We start from the raw sequence: 23,779 nt of genomic DNA on the forward strand, positions 1-23,779 counted from the left end.
GAGACAAATAAACACAACTCTTCATGCACTGCTATTAAAATGTCAGAATTTTTGAGCAACTCGTGAGTTAGGAGAGGAAAAGGAGCCAAGCTGTGGTTGTGCTGTCTCGTGTTTGTCAGTGAGGGATGTTTTGGCTCCTGCTTGCCCAAGGTCTGCAGATGTGGCTGGGAAACCACTGCAGAAGAGACAAGAGGCTGTTTTCTGCCTCTGATATGTAGTTAAGAATTTGTTTATTTGGACAACTCTTTTCCAACTCAGTGGTTTGTTTTTCTCAAGAAAAAACTACAAGTCTTGCTATGGACATGAAAATCATCAAACAGTTCCTGAGGGCTACTGTTTTTTAGGATGATTCCCAGTAGGAAGAACTAGTCAACCTCAGCAGCTACTATCATTAGTTTTACCAAAGGGAAAGGGGACCCATTCATCCACCTTCTCTGCCCCTGTAGACCTGCCAGTGCTGCTAACCAAGTCAAAGGTGGTAACTGTTCTTCACAAAAACCTTTTGTAACAAAATATTCTTTTTATAGGGTATTTCTTCATGCCTTCTGAAAAGCAGAGTGGGATGGGAGAGTGTGGGCCAGCATGGAAGTGTGAGAAGTGCTCACCCTGCAGAACAATAGGAATGTAAATATGGAAGGGGAGCAATTAAAAAGTAGTTGGAAATGGAAGGACTGTGGGAAAATCAGTGGAAGAAATGGGGGGATAGTCTGGAGTTACAGAAGTAAGTTCAAGGCATGGGGCAAATTGCAGAAGACACAGGATTTCTTGCAGTCTATCTGAAGGAAGGACACAATGGAGCCCCTTTGTAGGGCTGCCACCTGCCCCATGGGCTGTGTCTGCCCTGCTCAGCTGCACCAGGTCTGCAGGCCCTGCTGTACCCCTGAGCACTCTGGTGTTACAGTGCTGAAATTCAGAAACCCATGTTTTTTTCTTAGCCCAACATGACAGAAATATTATTTTTCATACTGTAAAAGGCAAAGGAGACATTACAGAAAGGGAGGGAGAGAGGCTGGAAGGAGTCACTGCTCTCTGCTTGGAGAGATTTGTTTTGCGCAGTGTTTTCTGTCTTGATTTAATAGTGGGTTGGCTCTTTCCAGCAACTAGGCAGGGGAGGAGGGCCGGAATATGTTCCCAGTCTTTAGCCAAGAGTGTCCCAGAGTGCCCCGGGCATGACCCCCTCAGTGTTTGTTTTTCTTTCCCTATAACTGACCCAGATGCTGGGACTTGAGACTCAGGCCCTCCTGGCCTGTTGAACATTTGCCCCCTACTGCATGTGATGGTCCCAGGAATCAGGCTGGGAACAGTACCTGGAACTGTTTTTGTCTCCAGCAGATTGTTCTGTCCGTTTGCATTCCAGGAAACCAAAACCCGTGAGAAAAATGCCGGGAGCGCACTGCCACCCAGTGGGGATGGAGGCAGGGATGGGCTCCAAACGCCTCTTGTGAGCAGCAATGGGGAGAGGAAAGGCCTTTCGGGCAGAACAGCGACCAGCCCCAGAGCACAAGAAAAAGGAAACTACGTTTTGGTTTGCTTTATTAGAAAACAGCTACAGTGAATCTTCAGTGGAACCAGATTAAGGTTCACTTACATTTGCAGCCTGTGCAGTCTCTGTCTTGGGAACGACAGCAAGGTTTGCAAACTGAGGTGGATTTTTTTTGGTCGTCCAGAACTGAAAAGCCAACAAAGTATCTTCAAGCAAACAAACAAACAAACACACAAACCAGTTCAAACTTAATCTAATGTACCAACCACTGGAAAAAAAGCACAGCTTTGGAGGAAACGGCGTTTCACCAAAGGTACAAATCTTTCATTCTAAAAAGCATCTTCTCTTTTACACTAGTAGGTGCAGCAAATCCAATTTAACACAATAAATAGTTAAACAAACACTGGGACCAGGCTGAGCCAGTTCAAGCACATTTCAGGGTAGATATAGCTGGGAAGTAAATTTCCCACCTACACATCACATTTCTTCACCTGGTTGGAGGTATTGTGTTGGCAGGAGTAAAGTACAGCTGGTCCCTGGTTTTTCTGTGGGGGGAAGGAATTAAGATAATTTAAGGATATACTGTACAGAGGAAATGCAAGGGCTGAGCTTATATACAGATACTCCCCCGAGGCCCTGTGGAGGTGTTTCCCTCCACTGCTCCCTGCAGCTAAAAGCCATCCTCACTGCAGTCTGTGCCACAGGGACATGGAGCCACTGGGTTTCTTTGCAGTTCTCCCGTGGTCAGACAGAAACTGCCCCGGGCACAATCTTACGGATGTGTGTGTAAGACTTCCTGAGGGTAACACTCCCGTGATGAGACACCCCCCGGGGCAGGACACACTCCTCTGTCAGCTTCTGAGTTTCAGGGTCCCAGCAGAGCACTGTTGCAATGACTTCATTCTTTTCATCTCGGCCCCCGGTGATAAACAGCTTGTTGTTGCAAGGAGAAATCCCACAACTGGCTCTCTCGTGGGTGAACTGAGTCACCAGGCACCATGTGTCTTCCTGGGGGCTGTAGGAGTAGAGGGCTTTCATTGCTCCACCTGGAGAGGAAATGGATATTTGCACTGGCCATTCCTGTAAGAGATTTTAATTAAACCATCCACTTCAACAGGGCTCTCTGTTCCTGGCATTCCTAAGAATGATTTCTGCCCCAAAGCCAAGAAAAAACAAGGTCACAGGATACTTTATTGTTTTGAAAGCCTGATCCGCAGAAGGCCACTTATTGTTCATAAGGCTGTGGAATTTAAGGCCAGAACAAACTGCTGTGATCATTCAGTGTGACCACAGTGCACCCAGAAACAGACCTTTCTCAAACCTGGGGCTTCAGCTAAGGGCACAGCTTCAGAAAAGTACAATCTTGTTTAAAAGAGCTTAGACTATGAAGGACCAGGTGTGGTAAGCCATCACTGTGAAAAATGGGTACAGGATTTTTCACTAACTCCTCTTAACTTCAGTGTCCATCTGTCCATCAAACCTCCTGCCTGGAGGGCTTTTTCAAAAGCCCCTTCATTGTCTAGGGGTTCCTCAGACTGATCCAATAATCTTCTTACAGATTTGTTAAACAGAGAATGACCTTCAGTTTCTCTGTGTTTCCCAAAATCTTGAAAGTTTTTGTGCATCTTTTCAATTTTGCAGGATCCGCTTCTCTCAAAAAAATGGTCAATACCTTAATTATCAAGACAGGCTATGGAAATATATTCCCTCCTGAGACTGCCAACAGTGAAATGGTTGTTATTCTGGAATTTGTAGGGACTGGGTGTGTCTTCTGTAATAGCTGTACAGAATCACAAAATTGTTAAGTTGGAAAGGATCTCTGGAGATCATTCAGTCCAATTTCCCTGCCAAGGAAGGGTCACCTGGAGCAGGTGACACAGGAACACAGCCAGGTGGGTTTGGAATGTCTGCAAAGAGGGAGATTCCACAACCTCTCTGGGCAGCTGTTCCAGTGCTCTGCCACCCTCCATGGAAAGAAGTTCTTCCTCATGTTGAGGTGGAAAATCTTTTGTTTTAGTTTATGGCCATTGCTCCCTGTTTTGTTGCTGGACACCACTGAAAAGAATCCTTGAAGCCACCTTCTTACTGATAAGGTGCAACAATGCCAGGGATCCTCCCTGCTGCCAAAATGAGTATTTATCTATTGTAGTTACAAAAAATGCTGGGTCTGATAATACTAGTCCAGTATTTGAGGGATGATCAAGTCATTGTGAGGTGATTTAAACAAGTTTTATTTCCCACTTGGAGCAGACTGAAAACAGATGTTGTCACATATAGTGATTCATCTGGCTGTAATTCATCGATCTGGGTAATTTGATTGCTCTGGATGGAGGAACCAAATGCTCTTTTATCTTTTAAACTTCAGATGGGGCTGATTTCTATCTGATTGAACTATATCTGGTTCTCAGATAGGTAAACAAGGTTTACTGGTGGATGTCCCTGTCTTAAAGGTGCTGAATGAATGTAACTGGAATATCATGTCAGTTTTTATCAGGAGTTTTATCAGCCAGCCCATAAGTCTGTGCCTTCTCTCTCTGTCTGTCATTCTGGACAAACAGGGTGAGGCCAGTCTCTGAGCTGAAGAGAAGCATGAGGTATTTATGTACATAAAAGTTGGGGGAATTTTCAGAGCTCCTGTTTGGGAAACAAATGTTCCACTTTCCTTCTTTTGGATTTTCCAGCACCATCTGGAGATGTGTGCAGGCTCCCTTCCCCTATAGTTCAGCTCACCACCACCAAACTCTTGTTCTTCCATCTTTGCATCCAGTTCTGGCAACTGACTGAATTAACCCCAAGTGCAATCTAGTGAAGTTCTGGGTCTTTGGGTATCGGTGGCTCTGCTCCCATGACCTGCTTCCAATGCTCTTAATCCTGCATAAATCCTGTATGCAGTGAGCTGTGTAATGCTGCTGGAGAGGAGAGGGGGCACGATGTAGCGGTAAAATCATGCCCTTGCTACTCTGAACACACATTTGGATGGCTTTAAGCTGTCTCTGGGCTAGGTCCAGCTTTCCAAGATACCTGCCACACAAACAGGCATTTTGACTCGGTGACTCTTTACTCCTGTCTGTGAAGGTGCCGTATTCCCATCCCTTGTAAGCTCAGTGGGAAGAGCCACCTGACTATTTGATTACACTGCGGAGAGTTTGTGGGTAAAACTAAGACACAGAAGGGAGCCCTGCTGTGTCTGTTCAAGGAGAACCATTGATGCTTCACTTACCCACCACATAAATGTGGTCACGGAAGCTGGCGGCGTTGATGCACTTGGCTTCCACCGGCATCGGCGCCTTCAGGCTCCACGTGTTGGTTGCAGGGTCGTAGCACTGGGTCTTGTCCGTCGCCAGCTTCCCGTTGGGCCCTCCCCCGATCACGTAGAGCCTCTTCTTGTAGCTTGCTGCTGCAAAGGAGCTCACGTTGACCATCAGGGGAGCAGCCTGGGGACCATAAACATCGTTAGTAACCATCTGAAGGAGTCAGACTGACGTCTGTGGGGTGTGAGCCTGTGGAATTTGAAGTCAGACGTCCCCTTTATGATGTCCCTTTTTAAGCAGGGTTCAGAAGATGGCATTGCTAGGGATAAGGTGGAAGTATTCAGCTTTTTCTTAAGACTGAAGAAACCCTTAAAAATATATGTTCAGTTCAAACGCTGAAATTAAAATTACATGATCCACAATTACAAACCAGGAAATGTCAGAATTACCCCAGATCTCCTTAACATACTTACATACATAGAAAAGAAATTATGAAATTTGTTCATGGCGGTCTTTCTACTTGCAGCTGTGATTGTTAGATTCATCCACATTGCTCTGTGTAATCTAGAAACTGGGGTTTGTCTCTGCCATTATGACGCCTAGTTTCATTACTGTCATGGATTAATTGGCTGCCTAATTCTCTCCTCTCATTGCTTGAAGTACAGTTAATAGAACTGGGATTTTTTCCTGTTTACCTTGAGACCTTTACTTTCAGCTTAAATGCAGCATATATAATGCACAGGTTGATATACACATTTTATATACATAATGTAACAGAGAGTAGTTTTGAGCCTGTGCTCTGGTTCATGTGTGCTATGGTCATACTCACTGATTTCTGGACTACTAGCTTTAAAAGCCAATGAAGAAAAGTTAGGCATTAGATGTCTCACAGGCAACGACTGACCAGCGATCCAGAGATTTTTACTTTCTGAAGGATATGCATTTCTACACAAAAAAAATATTTAGGGTCTTTACAGACCAGAAACACTTAAAAGAACTGTACAAGATCATTTCTATGATTCCAAACCCAAACATTTTCCAAATAAAATGTTACAAATGAGTAAAATGTTATGTGATGCAGCATCTTACCTCTGACCAGCAGTTATGAAAGGGATCATAAGCTTCCATGCTGTTGATTCTTTGCATGCCATCAAAGCCACCAATGACATATACTTTGCCACCCAACACTGCCATTTTATGCCTCCATCTCCCAATATTTAGGAACTCAATTTGTATCCATTTGTTGATGGAGGCGTTGTATTTCCAGACATCGTGCTTTGTTTCTTTGCCACCTGCAGTGTACATGACACATGTAAATACGATAGAATAGCTTGTATTTACTCAAAATCTCCAACATGTTTAAATTTAAATATATTCTCTCTCAACAGAAAGTAAGTAATTTTTACTTATTATTAACTTCTTAATTAACTACACCAGTGACCTGGCCTGTTATAGCAGAAGAAAATTTCTGCATTTAGTTTACTTAATGGTAAAGGAAACTCTGAATAATTTCCACAGCCAAATATTCAGTAAAGATAAATCACTGTTTCTCACTTTACCAGACCACAGCCATTTTCATTTCAAAACTGAGTGCACAACCAACCACACACAGCGTGGTGATGTGCAGGAGATTTCTGTGCACCACCGGGGCTTTGCAGAATGCAGCAAAGGGACGAATAAACAAACATGATTTCCACAAGACAGGGGAGGATGCTGCAGCTGGTAGTGCCAAATCCCTCAAAGACAGGCCTGCACTGGGGAACTGCCAGTTTGTGCTGGGTGGATCCAGCCAGCCTCGTGGTTTGCATCGTAAAGCAAAAGACCTGACTCTGAACTCCTATCAACAGTAGACCTGCATGACCTGTTGGAAGTTTTACTATTCAACCATAGGACCATATGGCTGGGATCTCATTTTTGTATCTCTCCTTCTGACCTCTTTCTCTACAGACTTGGATTTGCTTCATGTTTATAGCTCAGAGATCAGAACAGGATCCTGCACACCCATTCTAGAGCTGACTTGCAAGTGAGAGCAGTGTTTTAAATGAGGACTTTTGTTTGCCTACAGTTTCTGGTGTAACTGTAATACAAACGGATCTAGTTAAGCCTGAAACCACATTTACAGACTGAGTAGCTTATTCCATCATCTGCAACCTGATTAAACATTTGCTTCACTGGTGAATATACTGAAAAGAGAATTCATATTCTATTGAGAAAGTGTCTGCCTTCATTGGTATTCTGTACTGCAGCCAGATCACTGCAAACTGATGGAGCCTATCTCTGGGCCAAACAGCAGATTGAATGGGAGATAATTAGCATGCTAGAAAGAGTCGTTTGTAATGCTTTTGTCTCAGTATTTTTCACATGTATGTGTTGAATTTTATTTGCACTCAAATAGCTGAAGTGGCTGAAGGGCCTGAATGCAGCATTCAAGGGTACAATGGGGCTGAGAGACTGCAGGTGTTCCCTTTCCTCTCCCTAGAAATTTCCCTGTGACTTGTGCTTTCCTGCACAGGCTGAAACTCTGGTGGGACCCTGAGCTGGACCAGTGCGTGAATTTACTGCACATCAGGGGGACAAGGAGAGAACAGGAGGTTTATTTTATTTCTGTTCTTTCTCTAGACAACAGTTCTTTCTAATTTGAGGAGGAATTGTAACTGCATTAGTAAAAGTAACAGAATGGTGAATGATAATTCATGTAATTTTTAGTTATGCTACAAATGTATTATTTCAGGTCATCCAGTCAAAGCATTTAAACTGTTCGGGAGAAATCATGGTCTAAAAGTAGTCATAGTCTTGTGGAAAGGAATTTTCTATTGTTCAGATGCTAGAAGGGCAGGGAAGACTCCAGACCATACCAAGACACTGAGGGAAATGAGTACATGGGAGGGGAGATCAAGTTAGAAAAGATGCAAGCCAGGTTAGAGAAGAAGCAAGTTACAGGAGGTAAAAGAAAGAAAACAAGAGTAGAAGGACATGCAGGAAGGACCAGATGCTTAATTGGGATTGAGACACTAATAAATTGGTTTAGCTAGAAGAAAACTCTTAATGGCTTTGGTCCACTCAGCCTTTTATTGGGATGGGAAAGGCAAAAAGGAGAAAGACAAAGAGGGAATGGAGAGAGTCAAAGATATGAAATTAAGCAAAGAAGGAGGAAAGAGAACTTGTGAGAATAGCAGCAAAGGGAAAGCCAGCTTAGACTCACCACAGCAAGGAATATGTTAGCCTGGCCTGGAGGGAGCCTGGATAGACCATCAAAGAAAAGTGGAGAAGATACACTGGAAAAGATGTCAGGAATAAAAGGATGCAAAAAGCACGTAACCTTTAAAAAGAGAAAGTGGTAGGAGATTAAAGGCAAATGGAAAAGAGACCTCCCAACTCAAGGGTGTGAGTGTGAGGGATATTCCCTAGCTGGGATGTTTGACTTAGGTTTCTCTCTACAGCTAACTTTTAACAGAGGGACTCATCCCAGAATTAAAAGAAACTCTCTATAGTGGACTGAAAGGAAAAACCTCTTTTATCTGTAACTAGGGAAGGAAGAATCTAATTCTTATCTCAGGATAAAGATTTAATAAACTTTAAATTGGAATGAAGGAATGGAATGGGATGGAAGGCTGTGGACCCCTATTCATACTTAAGCAAAGCATTCAGACTTTGGCCCTACCTCCTCCATTCTACTCTCCTATTTTAAGGGAGTGTAGAATTTGGTGGTTGATTTTGCAGGAACAAAGGTATCCTCCCCATGGAAGCCCTGCTCTGTAACTTGACAATGATGAAAAGCATGCTGACACTTTTCCTCTGGAAAGCAGAAGAAGATCATCAGACTTGTTTTTGACAGGCCACCAAAACCAGCCGTCAAACTGACCAGCAAGCTTGAGTTTAACATTTTTGATTGTCAAAGTAAGATCTTTGTAGCTTCAGGATCAAACCTCTGTGTGGAGCTCAACTGTGTTTGTATGGGAAGTTAAATAGGGTTTTGCTTATGCATGTGGAGCTGCAAATGGATAGGTCACAGAGGATGTTGGAGCAATTCTTCTTCATTTAATGTTTGGTAAACTGTTCCCCAGAGCCCTTGCAAGACCATGGTCACTGAGAGTTTAGGGTCACTGAGTGTTTGGGGTGCTGCTTCACAAGTACCCATGCATATGGATTAATATTGCTTAAAAAGGAATCCTGTGCTAAAATCAGAGCTAGGCAGTGTCCTCACACATTCAGTGCTCTCTGGAGCCTGTTCAAAGCCAAAGCATTTGGAATACCTGTAGTGCTTAATTTTCCTAAAGCCTCAGGCATGGTCTCGATAAAAGCTGGAAATAACTGTGAGAACCCTCTGCTCCCCTCTTGCACTCCCAGTGTCTTGTTCCTTACCCGATATGTAGACTTCATTTTTTAGGGTAATGCATGCAAACTCCACCCATTTTTTATTCTCATTCTCCAGCTCCTGCTCTGTGATTGGTAATTTTGCTACTTCCAGGCGGCTTCGCCTCAAAGGATCCAGGCAAGTCACTTCTGCTACAAACTTCTCATCTTTTGTACAGCCCCCTATGATCATAAACACCTCAGACTGGAACTCGTGCATCCTGGGCTTGGTCCTTTCTGTAATAATCTAAATGCAAGTGAGACAGAGTGAGTACACAGGGCACTTACATCTACAATTACAGAAAGATCTGGTGACCTTTTTTCTGATTACCTGTTCTGCAAATCACAACAAATTTACATCAGCTCAACCAATTATCCAGTGCCTTCTAAGCTGAAATCCTGGAAAGCATCTTAGAAGCTTTCCGTAGGAGTTGCTGTATCCTTCTTTCAGTAGGATTTTTCCAACTCTGTACTTAGTTGCTTTTGCCTATCAACGAGGATCCTTTTGGGAATTCCCAGAGTGGCACCAAGACGTATGAAGGTGAGCAGTGGTGCCAAGGCTGGGGACATGATAGGCAGCTGAAAAAGACAGGTTTTATTTGCTGCTGATAGAGTGAGGGCAAGGTAGGAAGGCCCCAAGGTTTGTGTATGCCCTGGGCAGTTTGAAGAGAGCAAGGCTGCAGTTAGTGCTACCAGAAAATAAGTGCACTCATTATTTGTCCTGAAGACCTATGTTAGAGTGTCAAAGCACTGACAGTTCTCAACTGTGGAGGTGGTTTTTTTTATTTGTTTCTTTGTGTATAAGCTTTTATTTCAAGCCAAAATTAGAAGATTTACTTAAAGCCAGCTCTAGGCTCTGAAACATGGTTAGCTCTAATTTACTGCCTGCCAGCTCAGTTTATTGACCAGGTCTTTGTTTCAGGGACACTGGAAAAAGTCACTTCCCAGGTACATGTTCACCAGGAGCAAAGAATGCAGAGGGTGCTTGAAAACTTGTGTTCTGCTTGGAGGAAATATTTGCAAGCAAGACCCACAGGTTAAATGCTGTGCCAGGAGGCAGCTTACTTAAAGTTTTGCTTCTCATTCTACTTTTAACATGTTTCTATAAATTGGCATAATTTATCTACATTAAAAAATATTATTTACACAGACGTGAATCTTGCATTTTGACTATGTTTAGAGAATTATCAGGCAAATTTTTTAAAACATCTGTCCCAGAACTTGCCAGGTTTCAGGGCTCTGTTCTAACCTGTCTGCCACCCCTGCCAGGCGTCAGCCAGCCCGGGGGAGGGCAGCTGGCAGCGGCTGGCCCTTTGAAGATGAGTGTAATAAGTGTTCAGCCTGGGGCAACATTCCCCTTATCTGTTCTGTGTGGACAAGGCTTCCTCCAGGAGTTCCCCCCAGACTGGCTGGCACTGCCCCAAGTCACCGTGTACTGTCTTACGCAGTCACTGGCACAAAACACACTTGGTTCCTCCCCCCATGCCAGTGACAATCCACTGTTAGTGATGGGTCTACAACATGCTCCTGAGGCCTCCTGCCCTCCTCTGACTCTCTGACTGAGAAGGCACACACATTTCCTCACACACTCACATACTTTGCTCCTGTTGTGAAATCTGACCTTTTGGTTGCCCTCCTCTCTACCCCATGTTCTGGGCAAGGAAATGTGACTGATACCTAACTTTCCAAAGAGGACAGGCAATTGAAGAATTGGAGATCCACCACAGCCTGCCTTGAGCAGGTGGAACAGGACTCGACTGGATGTCAAGATGAACCTGTGTCTTTGGGTGCAGGGAGCTCTGCGAATGGCACATAGACCTCTCCTCTGGAAGAGACCATCTTCTTCACAGGAGATTCTCTCTTATGAAACATTTTCTCCCATAAGTAACAGTATTCACATTTGAAAGAATCATTACAGATTGTGGCACAGTTTAGTGGGAAAATTATTCTTCTTTTCTTAGGCTTGAAGTAACAGCTGAGAGGGTGAGGTGTCAGGAGCAACTGGGGAAGTCACCTGGGGTCTTTGTTTAGCTGAGCAAGAGTGTATATGAAGGGTCAAGCTCAGATGTTCATAAACAGGGAGATGTACACTGTTTTAAAACAACCCTCCAAAAGCTTCTAAACTCTCTAAGTCAGCAGGATGAATTGTGAGGCCCATCTTGACTTTTCAGTAGCACCGGTTAGTGAAAGTTCAGTGCTAGTACCTTTTTCTGCCCTGTGGTACTGCTCCTTCTAGTGGGATTTTTGAGCTGAAGCATGAGACACTTAGAAAGAGTGGCCAATACCTTCCTGTTTTACTCACCTCATTGCCTGACAGATGGTACATTCTTGCTTCCTGGAGCAAAGGAAAGACATCTGGACACTGTCTAATGAGTTGATCGGCTTCAACAGTCTCTACAAAGTACCAAGGGTCCAGGAGGGGCAGCCGGACATTCTCCAGCACGTACGGCAGGAGGGAAAACCTTTCCGACTCCTTGTAGCGCACCCAGTTCATGACGGTTTCGAACACCTGGGCCTCCTCCGTGACATACAGGTCATCACTCTTGAGTGTGCTGCACAGGATGTCAGCTGGCAGCTCCAGGAACTCCTCGTAGTTCAGGACCTGGGTGAAGTTCTGGATGATATAGTTCTGCACTTGTTGTTTCAGGCTGTGCAGGGAGTGGGCATCAGCGAGCCTCAGGATGCCAACGCAGTTCTCCGGCTGGAGGGCCTCGGTGAGAAAGCTGGCACAAGCATCCACCATGCGAAGGAACTGTGGGCAGAAAAAGCATGTTTAAGGCCAGAGTGGTTACTGTCTGACTGTATCACAGGAAAGCTATGGAGTTCAGGGCTGGGTCCCAACCACCCATGCTCTACATGAGGTCAGATATCTCCCAGAGTCTGCAGTCTGAAATGAGAATTTCTTCCTCCCTCTCTTTTTTCTCCCTCTGCATCCATATTGCTCCTTTTTCCTCTTGCAGGATGCAGAGGACCTGTGAGACTCATGAATTTCATTTGTTTCACAAGAGGATTTTCTAACATTGATCCATGAGATCTCAAAGCACTGGCAATCATGGAGATGAACACACATAAGGTCTCCAGGCTCCCAATGTACTTACCCTGCTTCATCTTGAAGACCTGCTTTATCAGCCCAGACCAACTAGAACAGAGTCTGGTTGTGGAGTGCAGGTGGCTCCACTGTCTGCATTTGTGTTCCCACCATCAGAACTCCGAATGTGTCTGAGGTCTTGTGAGAGTGGTGGAAAATGAGTGCTGAGGTCTGGGAGGTTTGGACCAGAGTGCTGCCCCCAAATAGAGCATGGGCAGCTGTCCTGAACTGGGGTCAGAGGCAGGAAGAAATTTGCCATCAGCAAATCTTTGAGTTGTCTAATAGCCAGGTTGTCTGGCAAGAGTCTTGTTGGGGGTGGTCCTTTGGAGGTTCTAGTGACCTTTGTTTTCCTAGTCGTCGCCACTGGCTGAAAAAATATGGATGTGCATTTTACAGAGTCTGCTTAATGGAAGTACTGGCTGTGTTTGTATTCAGTGGGGCAGCACAACCACTCTCATGAATTTCCTTGGCACAATAACCCCGCCTGAGGGTCCCAAATGTGCAGATCCTGGGCCACAGATGTCTGTGGGGCATTTGCCATGAACTATGATCTGAACTGGATTGCTAGTTATTATTTAGGAATTGGGAAACAGTTTTGGGTAGAACTGATAAGTTAAAGTGCTTCATCCTGGGTTTTCCGTCACCTCTGTGACATCAGATATGGATACAGCATCAGTACTTCGTGCAGGTTTTGTCAGTGAACAGTGCAAACAGCAAATACACAAAGACGGGTCAGAGCTGATGCTCTGCATTTCCATCCACGCTTTTTGGGTCTTCTTTCCATCCAGTGTCAGCAAGCAAACTATTTTAACTCGTTCTGTCTCACTGGGGAAAATTGCACAACAGTAATTTAGGGGCAAAGAGGAAGCGAAACATTTTTGAACTCTGTAGTATGTAGATTTGTTTCAGTAATTAGAGTAGAATCTTCCAGACTCGTTGGTGTCGTGTTGACACATTTAGGCTGTTTATCAGAGCTGAGCGATCGCAGACGCTGTGTACAGACTGCCTGGTTCCTGTTTTACATTTAGATGTGGTCAAGAGTTTAGAGAAATGCAACTGGCTGATGAGCAGGGGTATGTGAGGTCTCAGAATGTGTTGTGATATAAATACGCTGGTGGCACGTGGTGGTAACTGCAGTGGAGCTCGGTGAGCCCTTGGTGCCCGCCACATTCACCTTGCCCGTTCTCTGGGCTAGCACAAGGCAAGCACTTTGAACTCACCAGTGCCCTTCCCTGAGGATCTACCACCAAGTAATCCTCAGGCCTGAGGCAGGTTAAGCGTTGGCCTTATTAAACTTATTAGGCATGAAGCATTAGAAGTTGTCAGTAATGAGACACAAACAAAACAATCGTAGGATTTGCCAAGGTCACTCATCAAGTCATCCACAAGGCTGGGAATAGACCCCAAAACAATGTTCTCACCAGCCTACAGCAAACCACTGTAGAGTGCTCTAATTATTTATACATGGCTTGTTAAGAGCCATACCCAGGAGGTGACACCAGAGGGTTTTCTCCCGGAAGGTGCACACTGGTCCAACAGCCAGCAGGCCCCACTAACCACTCTGGGGAGCTGCTTGTGGCCAGGCAGATGCAGAACTGTGAGATGTGGGTGTGAGAAACAGCCATGCTGAGGGCTTAACTAGAGAGGCTGGACTGCTTGGGAGCATGTCAAGGCAGGACTTTCCGTGGCTGCTGCTCCTCATCTCTGTGCTGCAGTGTCTCCCCACCACTCCCTTCATTTAGAGATAAAATTCCCCCCGAAACTCCCCCAAAATTTGCTGGGCATACATCAGTCAGTCCCAGGAGAGCAGGTGACTCAAGAGAGCATCAGAAGGAAGACACCTCAGCCTCTGCTTCATCTGCTCTGATTAGTCTGTCAGAGCTCTGAATTTTCTTCTTGCCCTCTGTGAGTACCCCTCCTAATGCCACCCCAGGCACTTGAAAAGCCCTGTTCCCTGGGAACAGTTTCTACAATAAGTGTCTTTCTCCTAATACCCGTTTGAATCCATGTTCTTACTTGCTAGAGACATCCCATATGCTTACTTGGCCTTCCCTCTGAATAATAGAATTTATTCTCCCCATTTAAGTCCTTGCTTGTCCCAGCTTTGATTCAATGGTCTAGTGTAAGCAGTGCCAGCAGCCCTGCCTCCTGCTAGAACCCCTAGAAAGGGAAGGGAACGGTGGCTAAAAGGGCTCTTATTCATAATCCCTCTCTGTATGCAGGACACTTCAGGGTCAGATCCCGCCCCCTGCAGCTGTGGGGCCCCGAACACCCTCTCTGCTGTGGCTGCAGGGACAGCACATCCCCGCTCAGCAGTGACACCTGAGCCCCAAGGGAGCCCCACGGCCACTGGAGGGGCACAGCCACCCTGGCTGGTGGCTTTCTGAGCCTGAGCCCATCTCCCAGCTGGAGCTGCCCCAAGCCCTTCCCTAGCGAGTCGTGCCCTCTGGTCTGGCAGGGCCAGCACTGCACAGGGCTGTGCTGCTGCTGGCACTGTCCTGTGACAGCCACCCTGGCTCCTCACTGCTCACTGGCTGCAGGGTGGTTGTCAGATATTGATAAGGTGTTTTTCTTAGAGTGTCTTTTTCATGGAAAGTGGATTAACAGAGGGATGAGAGGTACTTTGGGAGCCAGTAAGGCCATCAGGCACATCAGGCTGGTGGTGCTTCAGCTGTGCCCTGAGGGCAGAGCAGACCTGCTCTGCTTAGAGGAGGGAGTTCCAGGACATCCTCCAGTGTTCCCCCTGCATATGGCATTTCCACGGCAGTGGGCATCACAGCCCTTGGCAACAATACTGTTTCTTTTTCATCTGCTCAGGAGCTTGCTTCCCTCCCACCATCTCTTTGCTTCCACCACAGCAGCTGACAGGGCCCCTCACCTAAACCCTGCTGAGGGAGTGGGGTAACACAGAGGTTCCTGGAGGGGCAGGAGGGGTGCAGACAGGTCTGAAGATTGATGTTGAGTTATGGTGGGGGAAGCAGAGCTCTCTGCCATGGCCCTGAGAAGCAGCTGAGATCTTGCCCCTACCCAGAGGTGAAAGGATGAGCAGCTCTGCAGGCAGTGTGGGTGGCAGAGGGTGTCGAGGCTGATCCAGGGTGGGCACCAGCCTTGCAAGCACCGTGGCTGGGCAGCCGCCAGCCCACACAGAGGAGGTGACTATTGAACTCGTGTTGCAACTGTGCTTTAGGTGGAAAAAATTTGTCTGGGTCACTTGAGGGTGAGGCTTAGCTGTTCAGTGTCTCCCTGTTCCAAACCCTTCACCGGTTCCCCCAGGAGGAAAGGGCACTGCAGCAGGGATATCTGCTTTATCCAAACAGCCTTCCACCCCTTCCTGCTGTCAGTTCTGGCTGCATTTGGTCAAAACTTATTGAAAGGGGTAAGGGAAGGCATAATTCCATAAAACTTTTTCAAAAATCGTTTCTAGAGAAAAGAGGATTATCTATATTGGAATATCTATATTGGAATATCTAGAACTGTGCAAGTTATTTCTTTTTTGGTTCATTGCCAAGTCTGTGAAATTAAAAACAGGCACTACCACAAGTTGTTGCTAGTCAGATACAAGGGTTCTATTTCGAATTTGGATTTTTCACATGTCATTAATTGGAAAGAATTTCCGAAACAAAAACGTGACAATAAATAATCTTCTCAGCTGTCAATATACTGAAATGAAACATTTGATTCTTTCAACTCACTCTTTGTTCTTCAGCATAAATAGCAGAGACAAGCTGGCAGAACACAAGTTCTGCCAGCTTGATTTAGTAGATTAATAAAGATTTAGTAGTTATTAAATCTTTTTTACACAAAACACATTTCCAGCCCAAACCCTCACGTTTATAACATGAGGTTTTAAGGCCTTATAATTCTTGATAGTATCCAAGATGACTGCAGTAAGATTTGGGATTGCTACTTTTAGTTGAACATTCCTGGTTTTCTAGTTTTTTCTAGTTTACTCTCCTTACTTGTGGCACTCTAATGATTTTATCATTACTCTAACAGGGTTTCATAGTTTTCTTAAAGCACCAGCCTTGGGAATCAAATTTACTCTTAATTTTAATGAAAAATAGAGAAGAGAAATGAGAAAACATAAGTTTATACTTTTGATAGTTTCAGAAGGAAAAAAAACCAAAACAAAACAAAAAATTGAGGAACAATCCTGAGGAAAAGGGTTCAGAAGAAAACAAAAAAGGAGACAGAAAAGTGTCCTGAAAATGAACCAAAAGTAACCATTGAATACTACCAGTTGGCAGTGTTGGTCTGCTGAAAATGTCAGTGAGTTACTGCACTGTGGGCCCAGGCAATATTAGAGCTGCACCACCTTTGCCAAGTGACCTTGGGGAGCACTTTGGAATTACTTTCCCTTCTCTCCCCACAGCAAGTACCAGCTCCCATTACCCCAAAGGCCACAGGTTTGTTGCGCAGAATCCTAGAATCATTTCGGTTGGAAAAGACCTCCAAGATCATCGAGTCCAACCCTTAACCCAGCTCCGCCAAGCCCACCACTAAACCCTGTCCTAAGGTACCACATCCACACGGCTTCTAAATCCCTCCAGGTATAGTGACTCCACCACTGCCCTGGGCAGCCTGTTCCTGTGCTTAAGAAGGAAGCACAGGAATTCTTTCAGCAAAGAATTTCTTCTTAGTATCCAATCTAAACCTCCCCTGGTGCAACTTGAGACAATTTCCTCTTGTCCTATCACTGTTTGCCTGGGAGAAAAGACTGACCCCACCAGGCTACAACCTTCTTTCAGATAGTTGTAGAGAGCGATAAGGTCCCTCCGAGCCTCCTTTTCTCCAAACTGAAAACCTCCCAGCTCCTTCAGCCACTCCTCATATGACTTGGGCTCTAGAAAGAAGAGTTCTAGAATTCCAGAGTAAAATTCCCATGTCAGTTTCAAGAATCTGAAGTCCAGAATGAACCACAATGATTATGGAGTTGGGTGTTTCTCGCCTTCCTTACCGAGAGGACTGGACACACACACACATTGGCACTGGGCAGGTTCTGGTGGTTACAATTTGATGGCAATTTGCAGCTTGGGACCAGGGACTGCAATTTGTTAGACCTCACAGGTGATTTACAGGACACGTGAATACCTCGTGGACCAAGAGCTGAGTAATACTGCTCAAGTCTGGTTTCCCACAAGTCCCAGGTAGTGACTAAAACCCTTTACATCACGAGATCACAAAGGAGGTTGCTGACTTTGGCTGGGCAAGCCTCCATCCCCAGTGCAGTGGAGAGGGAGAGGCAAAGTTACCTTCCTGCTCTGGCCAGCCATGCCAGCCACTGCCCACTAACTCTTCTGGGCTGGAGGGTGACCTGAACCTTGGGGAGCACGGGAGGCAGCGCAAGGGAACAGCTCTTGGAGGCAGAGCCTGGCTCTTGGCCAGTTTGTATGGCACCCAGCACAGCAGCATTCCAGTACATGGCTGCCACTGCCTTTTTTTACCACAGTGTGAGTAAATATGAAGCAAAATGCTTCCAGAACCCACGAAATCAGAGAAGTTTGCAGTGTGTTAACCAGGGTAAGACATGGTGTTGCCAGAGCAGCAAGACTGGATCAGTGCCTTTGAGTTTTCTGTACCTGAAAGAGGCTGGCGGCTTCCAAGACTTTCTGTACATTTTGCTTTGTGATGAGCATCTTGCTGGTGTAGGTGTAGTCCAAGAGTATGTTCATGGTTTCTGCATCAACTCCTTTAAGTATGATCTTCTCTTCATATTTCTCTCTTAAATCATTGCAGAACATGGCCCTGAAAAGAAAGACATTTATCTTTTACTGCTTCCCAACCAGGATGAGGCATTCTAAAAACACTTGGTTATACAGATTTCAACACAGAATGCTCTGATTGCTTCATACTTTATGCAATTATTGCATAGAAACAAGGAAAATCTTTCTGTTGCTTTCATACCTCTGTACTTGTGAGTTTGATAAGGGTTACACACATGATGGATACGTCCAAGCTGGACTCTCCAGTAGCCCTAGGGCTCCATGGCAGAAAAGGCAGCTGGGACCTTCCTCGTGTCTGGACTGATGCTGTGGAGCAGTTGTGATGTCTCACCTGCTGGCCTCTTGCAAACTCTTTCTGTTTCTAGCACAGGTCCAACTCATTAAGCCCCTGGCATTTTCCATACTACATTAACACTTGGACTTTTTCCCATTTAAGAGGCTGACTTTTCCTCTGCTAAATTTTGGAAGCTTCTGGTAGGATTGTAGAGTTGGTACCTCTTGACTAGAGAAGCACTTGAATAATCACGAATTGGAACTGCTGTTAGCCAGAAAGTGCAGTGATTTCATGCATGCTGGTGCCACTTCTTCTTGGGTGGATAATACTACATTTGAAAGGTGACCACCACACACACCTTTGGCTCTAGTCAGACTTCATGTGGAAGTCAGAAATTCTCCAAGAGCTGTTTAAATCCACTTTGCATTGTGACAGCTGCACAGCAAACATACGTGTCTTCCTCTGCATTTTTAGCTCACAGATTTTTGCTTTTACTTAGGATTTTGATCAGCTTGTTCACTGCACTCAGAGAATGAGATGTCACGTCATTTGGAATCTGGCTCAACAGATCAGAATTATGTGAGGCCACTTGTAACTGCGTTGGTGAAAAACGTGTGCAGATCTAAAGTGTAATTAGAAACGCTCTTTACCCTGCATACCAAACCCTTCTTTATTAGTCATGTACAATGTTGACAGGACAGTGCAACCTGGAAATGGCTGGAGGTCCCAACTCAGAGGCCATGCTTTTCTTGTAAAAGCAGTGCCAGAATAAAGCTGTCTGATTGACACATCTTACTGGAACTAAGATGTAAACAGGTTTTATTACAAAGCAGTTAGGCATGGTGAATGGCAAATGGATGGAAGATACCAGCTGCTGCTTGCTATAAGAATTACCTGTTCCTTACCTCAGCAGAAATTTTATTGCAAGGTCGTAGTCATCTCAGTGTAAAACCTGCCTTTTGGATAAAGAGACCTAACATTTTAGCAGGAAACTTGGGCAGAGAAGTTACTTGTCAGAAAAGTTGTTCAGCCAAAATTCTCATTTTCCCTCCACCCATCTCAGCTCTTTAGAGATCTTTGGTTGACTACTCTGCCCCACGGTCAAGGTTCTGCTGCCACTGAAATCAGAGTATTTCTAAGGCATTAAGACAAAATGCTCTTTAACTTCAGTGATCACAAGACTGGGATTCACTTTGCTTCTCTCCCTCTGGCAGTGTGGAATGATGTATGTGGGAGGCACATGGGCAGGTGGCCATTTGAAAGCAGCAGTCCCCAGTCCCCACTTCTCCCTGGGATGGGGGTTGCAGCACCTGGGGGAGGGAGGTGTGCCCAGAGCAGCCGTTCGATTGCGCGGGATTGACGGGCGCCGGATGCTTCATCTGAGCGAGAAACAGGCCGGGGTAGGATGCAGGTGGTGTCTGCTCTTCTTCCTTTCATCTCTTAAACTGGTGACTCCAGTCTTGTATTTAACCATCCCTGTTGGGGAGGTGAGAGTCTCACTTCCGTCCCAGCGAGCCGGAGGGTTTGATGGGATCAGTTGGAGATCCCCAGTGCCTGTGCAAGGCTGCTCAGAAACCAGCCTGGGGATTGTGGTGGTGGCTTCCCACAGGGATCTGCTCAAAGGGCTGTCGCCTCTCTGTCTCCTAATCTTTGAAATGGTATTAGAGCTCCCATGAAGCTGGGAGTGTGGACCCATGTAACATGGCTGCAACCTGCAGAAATCACACACCTAAAGCACTGTGCTCTCCCACCAGTACTCCTCTCTAGAATGTGGCAGGGCAGAATAGGGCAGTGCTACACAGGGGAGCTGCCTCCTGTGACCTTCCTTCTGCTCAAATGGAGTGATCCTCATTCCCATCCTGACCAGAGGAAACACCCAACACCACTCAGGCTGATCAGGCTGAGCTTCTCTCCTAGGGATTAAAATGCTGCTTCTGCACTTTTCTGTATTTACCCTCAGGAGGCTCTAAATCCTTCAGATGTGGCTACTAATTTCATTGTCTGTTTCCCCAGTTCTTGTCCCTGTGTAATTCCAAACTATACCTTTGAATCAACATGTACTCTAAGAAATGCACATGAAGTGAGGGTCCAGCACCAAATTTAGAAGCCTAAAAATGGTAAATTTATAAAAAAAAACAGGGAGAAAGCTCAACAAAATCAATGGGGGATTGCAGTTTGTGAAGTACTTTTCAAGCATCCACCCACACTGGAGTGCTGGTTCTTGGAACTATAAACCTGACTTCAAACAACCATGCTGGAGCTTGAGGATGCTCTGGAAAATATTGCTTCAACCTCTCCCAGCCCCGTTCTCCCATTACCCTGCACAGTGCAGGAGTAAAACAACTACTGCTCCACCTTGGTCAGCTCATATTTCTTTTCTCTGCTTTATTACCATCATCCAGGCAAATGGAGAGTTAATGCTTTTATGTTTTCAGATGCAGGATGTGTCACAGGAACTAGTGTATCTACTCCCAAGCAGTGCTGAAGAAAGGACTAGAAGTTGGTAGCTTGGTTTAACTGTGTTTCAGTCAGCTGCTGGGCACTGCCTGCACTGTGGCACCCAACTCTCAGGAAGGGGGTTGTGTAATTTACTGTTGCAGGGGAATGAAGCCTGTGACTCACTGGGTCCCTTTGCTTTGCTCCTGTGCATGGCTGTTAGAGGCCCTGTAATGGCATGGAAAGTACTCATAGGAATAGTGGGATTTAAGCATTCCTTCCTTCTTTGGGCCCATGCAGCTTCTAGTGAATTACAGCAAGATGAATGAAGCTGCCTTGTGAGTAGCACAACTGGTGAAGCTCAGTTCCCTGCAGACTTGTGTCATCTTTTCCCTCTTCACAGTAAACTCAGCTTCCCCTTCCTAGGTCCTCCATTCTCCCTGGTTATTCCTCTCTCACACATTTTTGTGTCCCTCCCAGGAAGCTCAGCTCTGTGTCTGGCTGGGCAGGGGCAGTGCATGCTTTGGCTGGTTCAGGGCATTGTGTGTGTTGGCTGTCCAGGACGCTGTGCTCCTTACCCAGCAGGGCACCGTGGGGCCCCAGTCCCAGCACCTTTCTTCTCCCAGCTGCAGGCTTCTGTCAAACTTGTGTGAACTTCAGTTTTGAGAATTCCATCCTCAGCCAAAGTGACTGAAACCAACCCAAAGAGTCACACAAGAGGCACTGACAGTGATGTAATAAATCTCGACTCCGTGGGAGGCCAGGCCAAACAGAAGCACCCAGGGGGGCAGACCCTACACAAGTGTGCAACTCCTTGGGATGAGATGACCTCCAGCCAGATATCCCACTTCTTTCCAAAGGACAGTCTGTAGCTCAGGACTCAATGGAAAACCAGCCAATAACTGTTATCATAAAACTATCTTTTACCCATGAAGTCCTTTTGATTGTAGCACTTCTGCTCATAATGGAATTGTGGGGTTTTTTTCAAAGTATCATTTTGATAATTCTGATTTTAATTTGTGCATCTGCTCTCGTTTCTGCACACAATGCTGGTAAGAAATATTTGGGCATCACTGCTTTTAGCTGTACATTTTCTCACAAGCAATAAATGTAGTCTCTCTGTAGAAATAATACCTGTTTCCAAATATTCACAGACACAATCTCTCTTCTATATTATAAAAACAGAACTGTTCTTCCAGGCACTACCAGCAAAGCTTACCATACTCCATTAAAATTAGCTTTCTGCTTATGTCACAAGTGGTCACAGGTTCTTTTTTTCTCGTGTTTCCTCTGTAGCTATTCAGTCATCTGACCACTTTAGCAGTAAAAGAAAGAAAAAAAAATCCCAGCCATGCAAATGTGATTGTTTAAATGATAGTGGAAAATCTGTGTTAAAACCAATACCGAGTTCCTCTGTGTGTCTAAAATTTGTCCTTGCTGGCCAGTTGTCTCAGATAGACTGCCTATTGTAGTGAAAGAATGAAAAATTCAAGAGGACCAGAAGGAGAGGAGGCAATGGTAAAATTGCTTTCAAGGAGATATTTCCCATTGCAGTTGATTTTCAGTAATGCTAGGACAGATGGAAAATTCCTTCTCCTCCCTAACAGTTTTATGCAATATATATTTTTACCCCAGAATGATAATAGAAAAATTAGCAAGTTCCACAAACCCACTCCTAGTTCAATAAAAATGCCCTGTGATCTGAATGGATATTCCTCTTTGCCCAGATCCCAAAAGGACAATACAAGAGGCTAAAGACACCCTTTTCTCATCCACTTGTCTGCCAACATTCTCCATTTTTTTTGCGTGCTGGTATCGGAACTCCAGCAAATCCACAACCTGGCACCTGCCTTATTTGAGTCTCCAACTTTAAAAAATGAGCTGAAAGATGTGAGGAATTAGAGGCTCACTGCAAATTTGCAGAGCTCAGCACTCAGTTTACACTCCTTGGAGATCTACAGTTCAAGTCTAAGAAGCGAAGTAAGTTTGTTGGGTATGTTTGTTACAAGCCTTACCTGAAATAATTGCTTGCTGCAGCAAGGACCACTCGGTGACAGGAGAATTCCCTGCTGTCCACACACAGGATGACATCCGTAAGGGAATTTTCAAGCCGAAGGTTCTCCAGGCCGTTTTGGAGCACCAGAGAGAGACCCGTATCATCAAACTTGACCCTTTCGCTGCTCGAGACTTCCACCAGGTCCCCCATTTTCGTCGAGCACTCATTGTCCAAAGAGATCTCGGTCTCCTCAGAGCTCTTCTCCAGCGTGTCCCCCATTTTCTGGCCAGCCCCGTCTCATTCTGTTGGTGCTTCGATCTAAAAAGGGCTCCCAAGCTTCAGACGAATCACACTGCAGAAGTTGGGCGGATTTCCTGTCCAGAGGTCTCTGCTTATCTATAGCTGTCACACACACATAACAGGAAGCCTTGCACTTTCTCATCCTGTTAACACAAACAAAGGGTGGCTTTTTTTCATTGATTTTCAGGCAGTATCAACGTGTTTAGAAAGGACTTAAGATGCCTCTGCATGTGAGAAGATTACAAGTGACAGGGAAGGCCCGCTTCCCACCCTCAAGCCAGTCCCTCACTGTTATCTGAGTCTGCTGCTTGTGATGATAGGTGCACCACAGGCCTACCGAGTAACTCCTGAGCTGGGCTGCTGAGGGAAAGAGGGCAATATTTTAAATTTCTTTTTCCAGGTAGGTGATAATTAATCACTGAGCTGGTTTGGGCTTTGTTTTTGTTTTTTTACTAACACGCTCACATATTCAGAAAGCCCTCCAAGTGGCTGTTTCTGTCCCTCATGGCATGTTAGCTGGCAAACATTGGATGGCTTTTCTTTAAGGCTAAATGGGTGTAACTCTCCCCAGGACGTGGAGCAGCATCAAAGATCTCACAGCTGATGGTCTTTAGACTACACTGCTGGGCACAGGGATGTGGTCCATGCAGCCAGTGCCATGCCAGCATCTTTGACTGATAGTGAAATCCTAGCTAGGGAGAGCCTAGGGAGGGAGGTACCCACGCTCTTCCCCACCATCCCCACTGCTGCAGGTAGCTTGAGTGACAGCTACTTCTAACTTGCCATCCCCTGGGTGATGGTGGGACCAAGAGCTGTGAACCCAGAGGTGGTGACACTACAGGGGAGCTCTAGGACTGACCCTCCAGCATGACAGG

At 45.5% G+C, this 23,779-nt stretch overlaps 1 protein-coding gene across 3 annotated transcripts; it reads right to left on the bottom strand.

Annotated features, from left to right (window-relative positions):
* Positions 1-1,516: 1,516 nt before the first annotated feature.
* Positions 1,517-23,030, bottom strand: KLHL6 (kelch like family member 6). 3 transcript variants are annotated; one of them, XM_051781543.1, is made up of 7 exons: positions 22,624-23,030; positions 17,755-17,920; positions 11,390-11,839; positions 9,097-9,334; positions 5,824-6,026; positions 4,704-4,917; positions 1,517-2,529 (listed from the first exon to the last, which is right to left on the bottom strand). In XM_051781543.1, exons 1-7 carry the CDS (start codon positions 22,881-22,883, stop codon positions 2,228-2,230), a joined length of 1,833 nt encoding a protein of 610 aa, XP_051637503.1. In that variant the 5' UTR covers positions 22,884-23,030; the 3' UTR covers positions 1,517-2,227. The 3 variants fall into 3 exon arrangements, with proteins under 3 accessions (XP_051637503.1, XP_051637504.1, XP_051637505.1); XM_051781544.1 differs by having other exon boundaries at positions 2,279-2,563; XM_051781545.1 differs by having other exon boundaries at positions 2,386-2,529; positions 4,708-4,917.
* Between the last annotated feature and the right edge of the window lie 749 nt (positions 23,031-23,779).

Source organism: Manacus candei, unplaced genomic scaffold (genome assembly GCF_025592945.1).
Source record: "Manacus candei isolate 608988 ecotype Guabito, Panama unplaced genomic scaffold, ASM2559294v1 h1tg000015l, whole genome shotgun sequence".
In the NCBI taxonomy this organism is placed as follows: domain Eukaryota; kingdom Metazoa; phylum Chordata; class Aves; order Passeriformes; family Pipridae; genus Manacus; species Manacus candei.

Bases quoted from the DNA above. Each gene is read 5' to 3' on its own strand.
- KLHL6 (XM_051781543.1), bottom strand. From the start codon at position 22,883: ATGGGGGACACGCTGGAGAAGAGCTCTGAGGAGACCGAGATCTCTTTG. The intron at 9,335-11,389 runs GTGAGTAAAACA...ACTTGCATTTAG, and splicing joins ACCATCTGTCAGGCAATGAG to ATTATTACAGAAAGGACCAA. The intron at 4,918-5,823 runs GTAAGATGCTGC...TATGGTCCCCAG, and splicing joins TTCATAACTGCTGGTCAGAG to GCTGCTCCCCTGATGGTCAA.